General features: G+C 34.6%; 1 protein-coding gene, 1 non-coding gene and 1 pseudogene across 2 annotated transcripts; all 3 read left to right on the top strand.

Moving 5' to 3' along the window:
• Positions 1-1,243: 1,243 nt before the first annotated feature.
• On the top strand, positions 1,244-3,433 carry LOC137711555 (putative adenylate kinase 7, mitochondrial). Its single transcript, XM_068450804.2, has 5 exons — positions 1,244-1,814; positions 1,994-2,134; positions 2,287-2,368; positions 2,468-2,508; positions 3,031-3,433. Exons 1-5 carry the CDS (start codon positions 1,455-1,457, stop codon positions 3,154-3,156), a joined length of 750 nt encoding a protein of 249 aa, XP_068306905.2. The 5' UTR covers positions 1,244-1,454; the 3' UTR covers positions 3,157-3,433.
• Positions 3,434-7,664: 4,231 nt separating this feature from the next.
• On the top strand, positions 7,665-7,951 carry LOC148696164 (signal recognition particle RNA; annotated as a pseudogene).
• Positions 7,952-13,713: 5,762 nt separating this feature from the next.
• On the top strand, positions 13,714-14,017 carry LOC148696163 (signal recognition particle RNA). Its single transcript, XR_015963844.1, has one exon.
• The last annotated feature ends 2,395 nt before the right edge of the window (positions 14,018-16,412 follow it).

Below are 16,412 nucleotides of genomic sequence, written 5' to 3'. Positions count from 1 at the left end.
TGAGGGGGGAAATTGACTAATCATGAGAGTTCAGGGGGGAAATTGGCCAAAATTAAAGTTGAGGGGGGAAATTGGCTAATGGTCACAAGTTCAAGGGGGAAATTGATAATATACCCAAAATAAAACTAGGAGACATCAAGGTTCTAAAAGGGATTAATCAGGCGGAGGAGGGTATGGGCCTAGCACGTGGTCATCTAGACAGAGACCTAGATCGTGTATTTATTTATTTTATATTTTAATTGAATTTATTATTCTACTTACATTTAAAAAATACATAAATGTATTGGAATATAAATTGCAAATAGAATGACATACAATATAAAGTACGAGAATATATTCAAAACATGCAGAACGGGCATGTAATTACTTTTCATCCAAGTCTAACAAGTCTCATACAATAGCCACTCAGTACTATAGTTTGATGGTATTCCTCTTCACTTGGAAGTGAGAGGTCTTAGGTTCGAACCTCGTCGATGACGAATTCGATATCAAATTAGGCTACCTATTGTGTGGTCTAGCTAAACTCTCCCTTCCTTAGTATAAAAATATTGATGTACTAAAAAAAAAAAGTCTCATACAATTTAATGAAAAAATAAAATACAAATTATCTATTATTTGTTTAAGTAAAAGTCGTGACCTAGGCAGACGCTTTGGCAGGTCTAAGAGTCATTTTGTTATTTTTTAAATGCCAAAGAATTAATTGTGGAGGTGGTTAGCCACCTAGCCCCTAGGCAGTGCTACGTGGAGACTTTTAGAACACTAGAAGGCATAAATTAGACAACAAAAAGTATATAACTCACAATTTTATGAATCTCAATTGTTGAATTGATTAAAATCAAACGTTCAAGTCACTTAATCAAATATTGACTACACACTAAATTACCATTAGCAACATATTGATCAAATATCATTGTGACTATTATAAATGTACATGGTTGTGTAATTTCTTATTTCATCTATTTTTAAAAGAAAATTAAGAAATTATTCTTGGCATTCTAAAAATCTCATTTTGCATTATAGACTTTCTATAATCAGAAAGAAAGATACAATTGTAAAAAGTGCAAAATAAAATTTTTGAAGTGCTAATAACAATTTCAAAAAATAATCGTTCAAATTTAACTTCCTTCTTTTGGTAAACTTGTTCATAATATTAACGTACTTTTTAGCATATTCTTACAATATCCTTAAAAAATAAAATATTAACAAAAAGGTATAAAATTACCATTAAAATTTCAATAGCAGTGGGCGTGTGGGGAACGATCTCACGGTATCTATTAATCTGTTGAACGAAGTTAAGAACTTGGCCCGCGTAGCTGTGGGCCCCACATACGTGGCAGCCTACTGCGCTCCCGCTCTAAACTCTCATAACTCGCTTTCCCGTTCTCAGCGGCTCAGCTCCACTCACAGTCACAGTCTACAGGGTCTCAATACTTCTACCTCTCCCTCCCTCTGCCATGATCGTACCGCGTCGTTTAGCCTCCACCGCCAGCTTTACCGCCGCGCCACCGCTGTACCGGCTTCTGAAACTCGCTCTCAGCCGATTCTTCACCGCCGCCGCGGCTCAGCCGCACTTCGATCACGACTACTACTATGGCCACCGAGACGACCGCGGGCCGCGCCTCGATCAACTTCCGGTGGCCGGCACGGAGGGCTCGGTTCCTGTACGAGGAGTGCAGTGGGCCTTCATAGGCAGTCCGATCGCCAAGAAACACGTGTACGCCGAGAGGCTGTCGAAGCTTCTAGAAGTTCCTCACATTTCCATGGCCGGCCTCGTCCGCCAAGACCTCAACCCTCGTTCTTCGCTTTACAAGCAGGTCTCCTTTCTTCGCACTCTCTCAATTTTTGCTTTCTACTATGAAAAATAGCTTCTTTAATTTCATTTTTTTTTCATTTAATTTCTGAAAAATGGAATTCTTCGGATTTAATATGTAATGTAATCTGCTTTTGTTTTTTGTTTAATTGATTGGTTTGAATTGTGAAATGTGTGAATTAGATTGCGAATGCTGTGAATCGAGGGGAGCTTGTTCCGGAAGAAATCATATTCGGGTTGTTATCGAAGAGATTGGAAGATGGGTATTGCAGAGGAGAAAATGGATTTATACTGGATGGACTTCCTCGTTCTCGGATTCAAGCCGTAAGTATTTCGCTACCGAAGATTTAGTTTTCATATGAATGACATTGTATGGATTTGTTAAATTATTAGGAAGACAAGTGTGATCATCAAATCTAAGGCCTTTTATGGTGTTAATTCTGCATAACGTTTGGACTTGTGATCTTTGTTGTCAGGAAATTCTTTCCGAACTCGTTGAGATTGATCTAGTTGTGAATTTCAAATGCACAGAGCATTGCTTGGCAGAACACGAAGGAGGTAGTATCTAATTTTAATTTTGTTGCCTTGAATTTCATGATTTGATTTGAACAACCGCTACCTTGGTACGAATTTTGAAATCCTCCACTGCTTATGCAGAGGGTGCCTGGAGGGAGAAACTTCGAATCTTTGCTGAGCAGGTAGTCCTCAAGTCTCAGTTCTCCTCGGCTAGTATACCAGTCGTAAATATTTTCTGTCCCAGTAGAGATTTAGGACTGCGAAGGATCACCAATTTCTGATGCTGAGAAATTCTTGAAGTCAAAACTCAGAATTTTTTTAAGATACGTTATTTATTTTACTGGTTCCTCTTGGTGAGCTACCGGAAGTTACATTATGTGTTGCAGGGTTCTTTGTTGTTCAGCCCCCCTGCCCGTAACTCTATACTACGCCACGTCTATTTTTTCTAAGGAAAAAGTTTCCTTCTTTCGTTGAAGACTTGCTATGCCCTCTTATTTTTTGTGCATTGTTTCCAAGTTCTTGTTTCATTCATTTCAGAGTGGTCTTTAAAGTGACAGAAAATGACGAGCTTTAATGTAATGCCGGGGAAATATGTTTTTAGATTAGTATCGTATTACTGCCATAATACTTTGCGTATATGATTATTTAAGAAGTAGAAACGGAGATGACGTTTTGTTAACATTTCCTGTTTTCTGTGTACTCAGAGTAAGCCATTGGAAGATTACTACAAGAAACGGGATAAGCTTCTCGACTTTCAAGTGAGTAGTGCACCCGGGGAGACTTGGAAAGGGCTGTTGGCTACGTTACATCTGCACTCCTCCCTGTTGTAGAATCTCAGCTATGAATTCTGACTCTACTGTATATAAGAACCGTGCAAATTGCCGACGCCGATGGAACCTTCGGTACGAGTATAGCTTTGTTTGTGTAGCAAGCAAACCAATCAACTTTTGTATTTTTTCTTCTTATTAGGTGAAGAATCAGTGTTCAACAAGAAGTATGAGTGAATGGTTTTTTGTTAATAAAGCGTAAACAATTGCAAAAAGAATACGTCTGTAAAATGGGGCTCGGCCCATTTGATAGACAACAGGCAAGAACTTTTTATGCTTATTTTTAGCTACGAAAATTACATTTTGATCTTATTTTGCCTTCTGTAACTCAAAAATCACTTTTGAAGCTCAAATTTCATTTCATTTTGACTTATGGACTCAGTGTTGTTTTTGAAACTTATAGGTCGTCTTCTCAAATATGTGGGATCCACCATCCAATAATACCATGCCACATTGATATAAATTTGATTATAAATCTCTGTTACACGTTGATATTCAACAATAAAAGAATATTAAGTTTAAAAGAAATTGAAGAGATGAAAACAATATAAATTAGCCTGCCACATCCAAATCAAACCCACATAAGAAATTAATAGATCTAAGGCAATGTATAACAAATTTTAAGTTTTATAGAGACGACTTTCTAGTTTCAAGGAGCAAAATGAAATCAAAATCGAGTTCTAAGGGGCAAAATGAAGGAAACATTGAGTTTTAGAGAGTAAAGTGACGATTTTTAATTTACAAAGAATAAAGTGAAATTAAAATCGAGTTTCAAAAGATGTAGCTAAAAATAAGCCAACTTTTTATCTATTGAGAATCTTGGCCCACTTTCCTCAAACACTTTTGTCATGAAAAGCACCTACTTACCAAACAATAACAACTATTTTATCGAGGAAATGAAAATTTTGTGTCTTTGCAGATTAAAACGATGGATTTTATTTACAGGTGAGATAAACAGTGGTACCATGTCCAATTTCAAACCATATGATTAATTTGCTAAATGCACATCTTCAACCTTTTATTTTGTCATGTAAAATATTGGAGGCAACTAAAAGACAATAGATGAATATTTTTAGATTTTTTTGTTGAATTTGACAGGTAACTTAGAAGAAAGTGTCACGATTGTAGTACAAAGCCAAATCACAATCACGACGAAAATTACAAATGCATTAATCGTTTTGAAGTTCTTTATAGCGAGATATCATGAGCCTTACAAACGGGCAACTTCAATTGGTGGCGGTATTTAAGGGTTTACAACTATTGGTTACATTAGAACTTTGTTATTGTGGGTTATATAGGCTTGGGTGGGTTTCTCTTCAATATTGCAATGTGATTAGTTTTCCTCTAGATTTATATTATCTTGAAATGGTTGACTTTGTATAGTATTTCTAACTGATATGTAATAGTAAAACCGTATAATGTAATCTCGTGCAATTAGTTTTCTTCCTATTTAGTTAGAGTTGAATAATGACTGCTATGATAAGAATATAATTACATAGGCCCTTTATGCAAAGGGATTCCCATTTTTTCTAAAAAATTGGGACTAGATGTGGGGCCCACTACACATCGAACTTCAACGATACGAATTGTCTAGTTTGTAAGTCTTGATTCATAGATCACCCTTGTGAAAATTCAATTCAATCTAAAATCATTTGCCTATTTAATTATCAAGATAAAATTTCATTGTTTCTTATATAACAAAATATTCGTTAATTTTTTTTGAACCCAATTAGATGTCTTAAATATTTCTAATTTGGCTAATATTTTGCAAGGGTGATGTATGAGGTGCAAGTGCAACTTGAAAAATAGACAGTTCTGATCGTTAAAATTCGATATCGTGTGGACCCCACAATTAATCCCTATTTTTATTAAAAAAATAGTGATTCCTTCCTTTAAAGGCTTCCTACAATCACAATCATTCTAAAATTTTCTTTTGATATATAATTAAAACTTGTCAAATAAATTATCGTTTATTATAAAATAAATATAAAAAAAATAATTAATTTAGTTGTGCCATATGAGGGGAGTTTCGAACTCTAGACGCATGGATGGAAACCCAACACTCTATCCAATATTGTACCATATGCTTTTGTTTTTGTTGCAAGGTTTTAGTGTTGATTTAAGAACACTTTAAACGTTGGATTAGTACTGCAAAAACTGCTTTAACTACTTTTAGTTAGATTAATGTACGAAGCCGAAAATCTTGTCCCCGAGATTTCAGAACATCAACGTAATAACAGATTAACCATGAAATCAAGCACGCTTACGATCTAATATCCTAGAAAAGTTACCATTTTATCAGTTTGTTAATTGTTTTTTGTTGTTAACCAAGAAATAAATAAATAAATAATACTGTTTAATTCTTGTTCAATTAGTTGGTTCTTTGTCCATGGCTAAACAAGAAGAGGTCCTATATGTTCATGTGTAAGATGGGTTAAGTTTAATTAATCTGATAAAAAAGAGTGATTAAGGATTAAAATTAGGGTTTTTGTATGGGATTAATCTGATATATTCTTGCACATCCTATGTTTTTTGTCTTCAAATAATTCTTCGTAAATGTATGTTGAAGCACAAATTTTCCATCGCGAAAACAAATCTTCAGTATGTTTTTCATTACTTTTAAAAAATCCTGTACTAGTCATTACTTAAAGTGCAAGAAAAAAAGGGACTAAACTTCAGTGGATGTGTTGATCAACCGTTGCAGTTTCTGCAAAAAAATGCATCAAACCTAAAGAACTTGATGTCAAGAGGTCCGACCTTTCTAGTGAGTTCGTGTTCGGAGTCACTACTGCTGCTGCACAAATGAAAGGTGTAACTTAATTGTGGAATATAAAAACTTATTCACAGTTATCAACTTAACCATTTACATGTGGAAGACATAGTCTCAGAAAACTAGGACTAAGAACTGAAGTTCTTCTGCAACTCTACACAACTGAAAGTAAGGCTCGCTCGATGGGGCTTGAGTTTTTTGTAAACTTGCGTATTTAGTGAGAGAGTAGGGACCTTAGTTTTATACTGTATACAATGGATTTCAATAAGGATCCCTCCCATTAAGTGATCCTTATCTTTATCACTGTGAAACACTTATGCATTATACCAGCTAGAAGAATTCAAGTTTATCGAGAATGTATCTAACTTGAAACTTTAAGAAATACAACTTCTGATAAGCCTACCACAAGTGTCAACCTAATCTCCTTATCATTCCGAACGTCTTTGATCAAATCACTAAGTGTTTGCTATCATATATAACTTACAGAGAGATCTGCAAAAGAAGCAGGAAGAGGACCAAGTGTTTGGGACTACAACGCTTAGAAATTCCCAGGTTTATATATATACCAGCTGTTAAGACATATTATAATGCATGCATGGAATGAGAAACTCGAGCCCAGTAGTGCTATATGCGTTCAGAGCTGCGGCTTGCATATAGTCGGTATCCCATGAGCGTAAGATCATATCCTCTATAGACATGACTTCACTTTAGAGGAAATAACATATAATTGAACTTTGCTTACCAAAGTGGTCTTACTAAAAGTAAATAAGCAACATGTTCGATCCGTTTTATAGGGTTAGCTGCTTTTTTTTTTATCTTGCTTTTCTTTTTTTAGTTTCTGTTGGTAGTCCCACATCAGTTAGGAAAGTCAACAATGGTGACTTTAAATATGATTACCCTACTCTAATTAATACCGAGACATTTTATGGTAAAACTCTACACTTGACACATTGGACAGGTGGTAAACTTGGGGACATTTTATGCTACAACTCTACACTTGACGAATTGGACAGGTGGTAAAGTTGGGGACATTATCGGTATCGTTGGTGTGAGGCTCCCCTGGCCCATCAATCTAAAAAATTTCAACAGTTTCATATGCTCATTCTGTTTTGTTTACATTTAGAACGGATTGCAGACCACACGAACATGTTTACAGCCATCGATCGATTCATACAAAGTGATACAAGGTGATAATTAAGTTTCTCTCGTCTTCGGCATAAGATTTGACCAAAAATATTTCTAATTATAGGATGAGGTGAAGGCTCTAAGGAGCTTGGAGTTGATTCTCACAAATTTCCCCTCTCTTGACCCAGATTCTCCTAATAAGTAATCATAATCTTACCTAGATTTATTGTCCGCTAATAAGCAGTTTCATGGAAGCTGCATGTTTATGTTTAATCTCTGCTAAAATTTCTGCTCTGTTCGAAATTTACAATGTTTAGACGGAATCTTGAGTGGTGGAGTAAACTAACAGGATATCGATCACTACAACAACTTCATCGACGAACTAATAAAAAATGGTAAACAATCTGTTCAAAAAAATTCATTACACTACGACATTATCTTAGTATATTATTATAGATAAGTTTGTTGAATCTGTATATCTAGAATTCCGTAGGTTTCTTTGAAACCTAATGAGAATTTCAGTTGAATTTTGTTTACATTTGTACTAATTTGTACCACATCGACCACGGCAATATAAAAACAGTGCTTTATATACGAAGTCACTTGTGCACTGTTCGCCGAGCTAAGTCACTCTAGCTTGTAACCCAAGTGGGGGCACCAAGGTGGTGGGACACCGGTTCGACTCATTTGACAGGACCTGCTGTTGCAATTTGCTGGCTCGCCCGTTCCAAGTTGAGAGTTGGGCCCTGTGGTTCGGGCTTAAGCTTGGGCCATGTCCTCCTTAGAGCGGAGGGCAATGCGTGAGGCTGGTTTCACAGAGCAGCGAAAATCTCCCGCTCTCAACAGTGGAAGGATGACCTTCTCCACATTGTCTCATGGGTTGAAATCAGTTGAACCATCATCACCTTCTCCACATTCTTTTTGTATTTTGTCAGGTTTTTTTTTTTTTTGTACGAATTTGGTGAACACACCACATTTTTTTTCGCTCATGCTTTAGTTGTTAAGCTTTACAGAGAGAAATTTCAATTTAATAAAGTTTTATAGAGAAATTTCAGGTACAAAACCGACACCGAATTTTTGAACTAAAATGAATACTTGTTTTCTGCATGGTTATTCTTTTTGTATAGCCAGTTGAACCACCACCTTTTTCACATTTTTTTTGTATTTCGTCACCTTTTTTTTTGTATTTCTATGCACGAACTGCTGATGACCTTCTCCACATTGTCTCATGGGTTGAAATCAGTTGAACCATCACCTTCTCCACATTCTTTTTGTATTTTGTCAGGTTTTTTTTTTTTTTTGTACGAATTTGGTGAACACACCACATTTTTTTTCGCTCATGCTTTAGTTGTTAAGCTTTACAGAGAGAAATTTCAATTTAATAAAGTTTTATAGAGAAATTTCAGGTACAAAACCGACACCGAATTTTTGAACTAAAATGAATACTTGTTTTCTGCATGGTTATTCTTTTTGTATAGCCAGTTGAACCACCACCTTTTTCACATTTTTTTTGTATTTCGTCACCTTTTTTTTTGTATTTCTATGCACGAACTGCTGAACACACCACATTTTCCTCACTCATGCTTCAGTTGTTAAGCTTTACAGAGAGAAATTTCAGTTTAATAAAGTTTTAAGAAATTTCAGTTTGATAAAGTTCTATAGATATATTTCAAGTGAAAAACGAACACCGAATTTTTGAACTGAAATGGAGACTTGTTTTCTGCATGGTTATTCTTTTTGTATTTTGTCACCTTTTTTTTTGTATTTCTATGCACGAACTGTTGAACACACCACATTTTCCTAGCTCATGCTTCAGTTGTTAAGCTTTACAGAGAGAAATTTCAGTTTAATAAAGTTTTATAGAGAAATTTCAATTTGATAAAGTTCTACAGAGAAATTTCAAGTGAAAAACTAACACCGAATTTTTGAACTGAAATGGAAACTTGTTTTCTGCATGGTTATTCTTCTTGTATTTCATCACCTTATTATTATTATTTTTTTTGTATTTCTATGCACGAACTGTTGAACACCCCACATTTTCCTTGCTCACGCTTCAATTGTGAGCCTTTTTCGAATTCGACAGAAGACAAAGATGCATAAAAAAGAATATTAGACTTTGGACTTGGATGGTTAGTACATAAGTGTGTGTGTGTGTGTGTGTGTATAAACATATCAACATTAACACGAATCCCTCGAAAATTTTAATTTCCTAAAAATTGGTATTTAATTTCTTGTTTAGGTTCATGGAGCCGTTAGTATATGGAGAGTATCGAATGAGTACGAGAAATTTGGTCAAGGACAGGCGACCACACTTCACTGAGGAAGAGAAGAAGATGATCAAGGGATCCTTTGATTTCATCGGCGTCATCTATTACAGCACAGGATATGGTAACAAATCCACGAAAACCAATCTTCTATAGCAACGATCCTTAAGCTTTGTAATATCTCACCGTTACGTCTTGTGTGTCCGCAAGCATGTTTTTGTGTCAACGAAAGATAAATTTATGGGAATGTTTAAGCCTTACATGGTTTCCTTATGTTGTGATTGTTGAAGATGCAAATGGAACCCAAATTGGTACTCAGGTACACAAAACTTCCGACTTGTGAATTTTGAAATATTTATAAATTAAGCATTGACCCAAGCGCAAGGATGACGCGCACGTATAATTTTGTACTATGTAGTTTCCATCTTTCTGTATATAGCAAAACTAAATTCTTTTAACTAGAGAGGCTGGAGGAAGTTGGGTTGTCTATGTTTACCCACAGGGTTTGTAATGAAGAAAGTTGAGATTCCACTATAAAACCAATTGACAATATGAAAAGTAGTCCAATCTTTTATAAGCCCATGCAAAGTCCCTCTCCCATCAATGTAAGACTCATTCTCAACATGCAAAAGCTTCTACAGTTTATGAAGGAGGAGTATCAGCAGCCTAAAATCTACATTTCTGAAAATGGAATAACCGAGGCAAAGGACGATAAACTGACTAAATGACGCGCTTAAGGATCCACATAGAATTCAATACATTCTTCTGCATTTGTACTGGATCAAGATGGCAGTAAAGTAAGTCACTGCAATCTATGTTTACAAGTTTGAGGATGCATGTAGTATCCATTTACATATGTTGTTTCTGTCTTTGTTTTCGAAGGAGTGGTGTGAATGTCAAAGGATATTTCCTCAACACTTTATCTGATAATTTTGAATGGCGAGAAGGCTATATCCCAAGATTCGGGCTTTACTATGTCAACTGCAAAGACAATCTCAAGCGCTTTCTTAAAAAGAAAATAACGAAATAAAAAAATATTGAAGCAATTCACGCATATAAATACATTTAAAATGTCTAAGTTGCGCTTAGCGCGTTGTAATTCAAAAAATAGTTGTTTAGTAAATATTATTTCTCAAATTTTAAACACTTAAGAGATGCGTAGTGCCAATTATAAAAAAAAGTCTCTCGCACGGTCATAATAATGTGATTAAATTAATTATCACATGATTTTTTTTTTTTAACAAACGATGTTATCTACACTAAGGGGAGGGAGTGGGCTTACCATCACAATGGGCTAGCAATCAGTTGTTTATTAAATATTACTTTTCTAATCTTAATGTAAATTTAATAAAATGTAGATGAAAATTGAAAGACCGCTTTTATTAATATGAATTTAGCTGCTTTGATTCGTTCAAAAACTGCTTTTATTAAATGTATTTATTATTCATTTCCATTGACATTAATAAATACATTTAAAATATGCAAATCACGAGTAACACGTTGTGATTCAAAAAATGTATTATGCACGACTTTGTATAGGATTTCTAACTGATACGTAATAGTAAAACCGTATAATGTAATCTTGTGCAATTAGTTTTCTTCCTATTTAGTTAGGGTTGTACAATGACTGTTATGATAAGAATACAATCACAATCATTCCAAACAAGCATTTTCTTTTGATATATAATTAAAACTTGTCAAATAAATTATCGTTGCTTATAAAATAAATATAAAAAAAATAATTAATTTAGTTGTGGTGTAAAAGAGGAGTTTCAAACTCAGAACGCATGGGTGGAGATCCAATACTCTATCCAATATTGAACCATATGCTTTTGTTTTTGTTGCAAGGTTGTAGTGTTGACTTAAGACTACTTTAAACGTTGGATTAGTATTGCAAAAACTGCTTTAACTACTTTTAGTTAGATTAATTTTGAAGCTGAAAATCTAGTCCTATAACAGATTAACCATGAAATTAAGCACGCATGTGATTTAATATCCTAGAAAAGTTACCATTTTATCAGTTTCTTAATTGTTTTTTGTTGTTAACCAAGAAATAAAAAAAATACTGTTTAATTGTTGTTTAATTAGTTGGTTTTTGGTCCATGGCTAAACAAGAAGAGGTCCTATATGTTGTGTAAGGTGGGTTAAGTTTAATTAATCTGATAAAAAAGAGTGATTAAGTGTTAGAGAAATTGGGTCTAATTGCTATAATAAATCACATAGAAAATCAAGAAATAATTCATGCAATTATATATCACAATAATGCAAGCATGTGAGTAACCAATGTTAAATAAACATGATATAATGGATTAGAAAAACGTAGAAAATACGATCGAGGCAAGTGTTGGACACTTTGTCCTTAAGACAAGTTTACGCCCCACTACGGTGGTCATGGTTAGTCGGCGCATGTCTCCCAAGATACAACGACCACGTCCTTATAATGGTAGCACTCCAAATCACAAGGCTTCATGAACCACGATTGTGTTGAAAACTTTCTCATATGGACTCAATGAGACTCTCTAATATTTAGTGCATTCTATGTATGATTATGTAAACAATGAAAAGTTCTAATTGCTATATCAGTAATTATAAGGGGCTTCCCTATTTATAGAATGTGAGATACCTCTTTGGAAAGTATGTGACTATTCATAAAGAGTCAAAAGTTGTAATACTTCATTTAAGTAGACATATCTTTCTACCAAAAAGCTCCATTTCTAATTTCCATTCAATTAATAAATTTAATATAATAATAACATTATTAAATTTTCCAACATTAAGGATTAAAATTAGGGTTTTTGTTTAGGATTAATCTGATATATTCTTGTACATCCAATGTTTTTGTCTTCAAACAATTATTCGTAAATGTATGTTGAAGCACACATTTTCCATCGCGAAAACAAATCTTCAGTATGTTTTTCATTACTTTTAAAAAATCCTGTACTAGGCAACTGAAACATGAAAATTTAGGGTTGAAAAAATTGACATGGTCATTACTTTAAGTGCAAGAAAAAAGGGACTAAACTTCAGTGGATGTGTTGATCAACCGTTGCAGTTTCTGCGGAAAATGCATCAAACCTAAAGAACTTGATGTCAAGAGGTCCGACCTTTCTAGTGAGTTCGTGTTCGGAGTCACTACTGCTGCTGCACAAATGGAAGGTGTAAGTTAATTGTGGAACGGAAAAACTTATTCACAATTATCAACTTAACCACTTACATGTGGAAGACATAGTCTCAAAAAACTAGGTCTAAGAACTAAAGTTCTTCTGCAACTCTACACAACTAAAAGTAAGGCTCCCTCAATGGGGCTTGAGTTTTTTGTAAACTTGTGTATTTAGATAGAGAGTAGGGACCTCAGTTTTATACTGTATACAATAGATTTCAATACCTCCCATTAAGTGATCCTTATCGTTATCACCGTGAAACACTTATGCATTATATCAGCTAGAAGAATTCTAATTATATCGAGAATGTATCTGACTTGAAACTTTAATAAATACAACTCCTGATAAGTCTACCACAAATGTCAATCCTAATCTCCTTATCATTTCGAATATCTTTGATCAAATCATCAAGTGTTTGCTCTCATATAGAACTTACAGAGAGATCTGCAAAAGAAGCAGGAAGAGGACCAAGTGTTTGGGACTACTACGCTTAAAAATTCCCAGGTTTAAATATATACGAGCTGTTAAGACATATTATAATGCATGCACGGAATGAGAAACTTGGGCCTAGTAGAGCTAATAACATATAATTGAATTTTGCTTACCAAAGTGGTCTTACTAAAAGTAAATAAGCAACCTGTTCGATCCGTTTCATAGGGCTAGCTGCTTTCTTTATATCGCTTTTCTTAGTTTCTGTTGGCAGTCCCACATCAGTGGGGAAAGTCAATAATGATGGCTTTAAATATGATTACCCTACTCTAACTAATACTGAGACATTTTGTGGTAAAACTCCACACCTGACGAAATGGGCAAGTGGTAAAGTTGGGGACAATATCGGTATCGTTAGTGTGGGCCTTCCCCCCCCGGCCCGTTGATCTAAAAAGTTTCAACAGTTTCATATGCTCATTCTGTTTTGTTTATTATTGTTTTGTTTACATTTAAAACGGTTTGCAGACACGAACATGTTTACAGCCATCAATTCATACAAAGCAATACAAGGTGATAATTAAGTTTCTCTCATCTTCGGCATAAGATTTAACCAAAAATATTTGTAACTATGGGATGAGGTGAAGGCTCCAAGAAGATTGGAGTTGATTCTCGCAGATTTTCCCTCTCTTGACCCGGATTCTCCTAATGAGAATTTCAGTTGAATTTTGTTTACATTTGTACTAATTTGTACCACATCGACCACGCAATTTAGACACAGTGCTTTATATACGAAGTTACTTGTGCACTGTTCGCCGAGCTAAGTCATCCTAGCTTGTAACCCAAGTGGGGGCACCAAGGTGGTGGGACATCGGTTCGACTCATTTGGCAGGACTTGCTGTTGCAATTTGCTGGTTCGCCCGTTCCAAGTTGGGAGTTGGGCCTTGTGGTTCGGGCTTAAGCTTGGGCCGCGTGGTCCTTGGAGCGGAGGGCAGTGCGTGAGGCTGGTTTCACAGAGCAGCGAAAACCTCCCGCTTCCAACAGTGGAAGGATAACGTGTCGGTGCACTGCTAGCCCAGATTGTCTCATGGGTTGAAACCAGTTGAACCACCACCTTTTTCACTTTCTTTTTTTATTTAGTCACTTTTTTTTTTGTATTTCTATGCACGAACTGCCTAACACACCACATTTTCATCTACACTTTATCCGATAATTTTGAATGACGAGAAGGCTATATCCCAATATTCGGGCTTCACTTTGTCGACTGCAAAGACAATCTCAAACGCATTCCTAAAGACTCTTCTACTAAGTTCCTAAGGCAAGGCTTGACGTACTCAAGTTTCGGTATAAAATCCAGATGGTTGATCTAGCTCATCTACTTCCATGCACGCAATTCCGTATATGTGTTTAGTAAGAGAAAACTGTAAAGAAAGAGTGGTAGAATAGGTACTATATATGCCTTGAATGTTCAGTTTCATAGGCTTGTTTTTGTGGAAATGCCATGTACTTTTTAATGCTGTCTGATAAGACTGTTATAGATTTGTAATATACTTGTCATATAGCAAGCAAAACAACCTTAATTCTTTGGTTTGTCCATCCTCTTATCAATTGATTCAATAATTGAATTGAAGAATCAATTTTTATCCCTCTTTCTTACTAAAAATAATAAATTGCTTATGACACTACAAAACAGTTACCATGCACTACTTTCTGATGACAAAACAAAACGGAAAAACAGACGGAGAGGAGTGCAAAATACCCAAATCCCATTTCAAGAAACCTTTGCTGACTTTTGGGATGCCAGACCCACCTTTCATGGATGCTGAATTCCTAGATATGATGTATCATGAGGTTCAAAACTCAAAACTTTCTCTTTCTTTCTCTTCCAAAAAGAAAAGTAAAAAACTTCTTTAAACTCTCAGCACATGCAAGACATGTGTTTTTCCCTAGTACTGAATCGTGGGCATCAAATCAACTGAACTCAATTATATTGGTCGGTTTGGTTTGGTTTTGACAATGAAAAAAGTCAAACAATTTCAAAATTAAACTGAAACAATTTACCTTTTGTTTGGCTCAAGTTTGAAACTTTTAAAACCAATCATGTATCTTTTAATTATTAATTTATTTGTTTTACACATGTCAACTTATTATAGGTTATTTTGAGAGCTATATAAATATTATATGTTGTAATGACAAACAATATTGAGGAGATTTATATGTATTTTATATTTATGTGATATTGTAATTAAGAAATCGTTGACTAGCACGAGATTTTATTAAATTGAAACGTAACTCTATTCGACTTGATATATTTTGAGTTTTGAAAAACTTAATGAATTATTATGCTTGAAGTGTGAATGTTTAGAATATTAACACTCTAAAAATGTTAATGTTTTTTAGCAATTGAACTGAACTTATTAACAATGGTTTGGTTTGGTTAGCTTTTAATGGTGGTATTAGTCAAAATCAAACCGTTGATCTTGGTTGGTTCGGTTATATATTTGGTGTCAGGCAGAATCAAATTGATCCTCGTCCACTCCTAGGACTGGTTTAAGAAACCAGAAATTATAAATAATGTTTTTCATCATTCTTCAGCTGTTATACTAATTTATTTTTGTAAAAAATCTTTGATCGAAAGAATACCAAAATTAATGAAGATACAAATCATAGCGCAATTTTATTCGTCCAATTGGGTTGGTTAACAATGAAACATAAAATGTAAAACTGAAAATTAAGATCATAATTCAAGCGTTGGATTATTAGTACTGCAAAAACTGTTTTAGCTACTTTTGCTTAGAAGCCAAAAATCTTATCCTCGAAATTCGAGAACATCAACATAATAACAGATTAACCATAAAATTAAGGACGGATTGCAGACCACACGAACATCAGTTGGAATTAATATGTACTAGAAATCTAGAACCCTAAATACCAAACTCCTAATATAACCTGCGCTTACTATCTAGACAAGGTTATCATTTTCTCAGTTTGTTAATTGTTTCCGATTGTTGGCCAAAAAATAATAAAGAAAATACTGTTTAATTCTTGTTAAATTGTTTCTTGTTCATGGCTATACAAGAAGAGGTCCTATATATTCTTGTGAAGGATGGGTTAAGTTTAATTAATCTGATGATAAAGAGTGATTAAGGATTAAGACTAGGGTTTTTGTTTGGAGGTCATGGAGTTCTTACCATCATGGTTAAGGATTGTACAAGGGATGTGTGCTATTGCTTTTATTATTGCCTCTTTGTCACAAGGTTTGTAGTTTGTAATTATAAAATTAACTTAGATCAACATCTGAAATCTTAAAATTGTTCTTGATAATTATTTTTTGCTTTGTTTGCTCACCATATTGCATCAACAACTAAGACAAAAATTACAAGTGTGGAACAGTTCTTCATATAAAAATATGTTGAAGCACGGATTTTCCTATCGAGAAAACAAGCCTTCGGTTTTTTTTTTTTTTTTTTTATTTTTTTTTGTGGTTATTTTCAAGCTGCATGCATTAGGCAA

The sequence above is a fragment of the Pyrus communis genome, chromosome 6, assembly GCF_041283825.1.
Source record: "Pyrus communis isolate YQ-2024b chromosome 6, ASM4128382v1, whole genome shotgun sequence".
NCBI classification, from domain to species: Eukaryota; Viridiplantae; Streptophyta; class Magnoliopsida; order Rosales; family Rosaceae; genus Pyrus; species Pyrus communis.
This window is presented reverse-complemented; position numbering and strand designations above follow the sequence as displayed.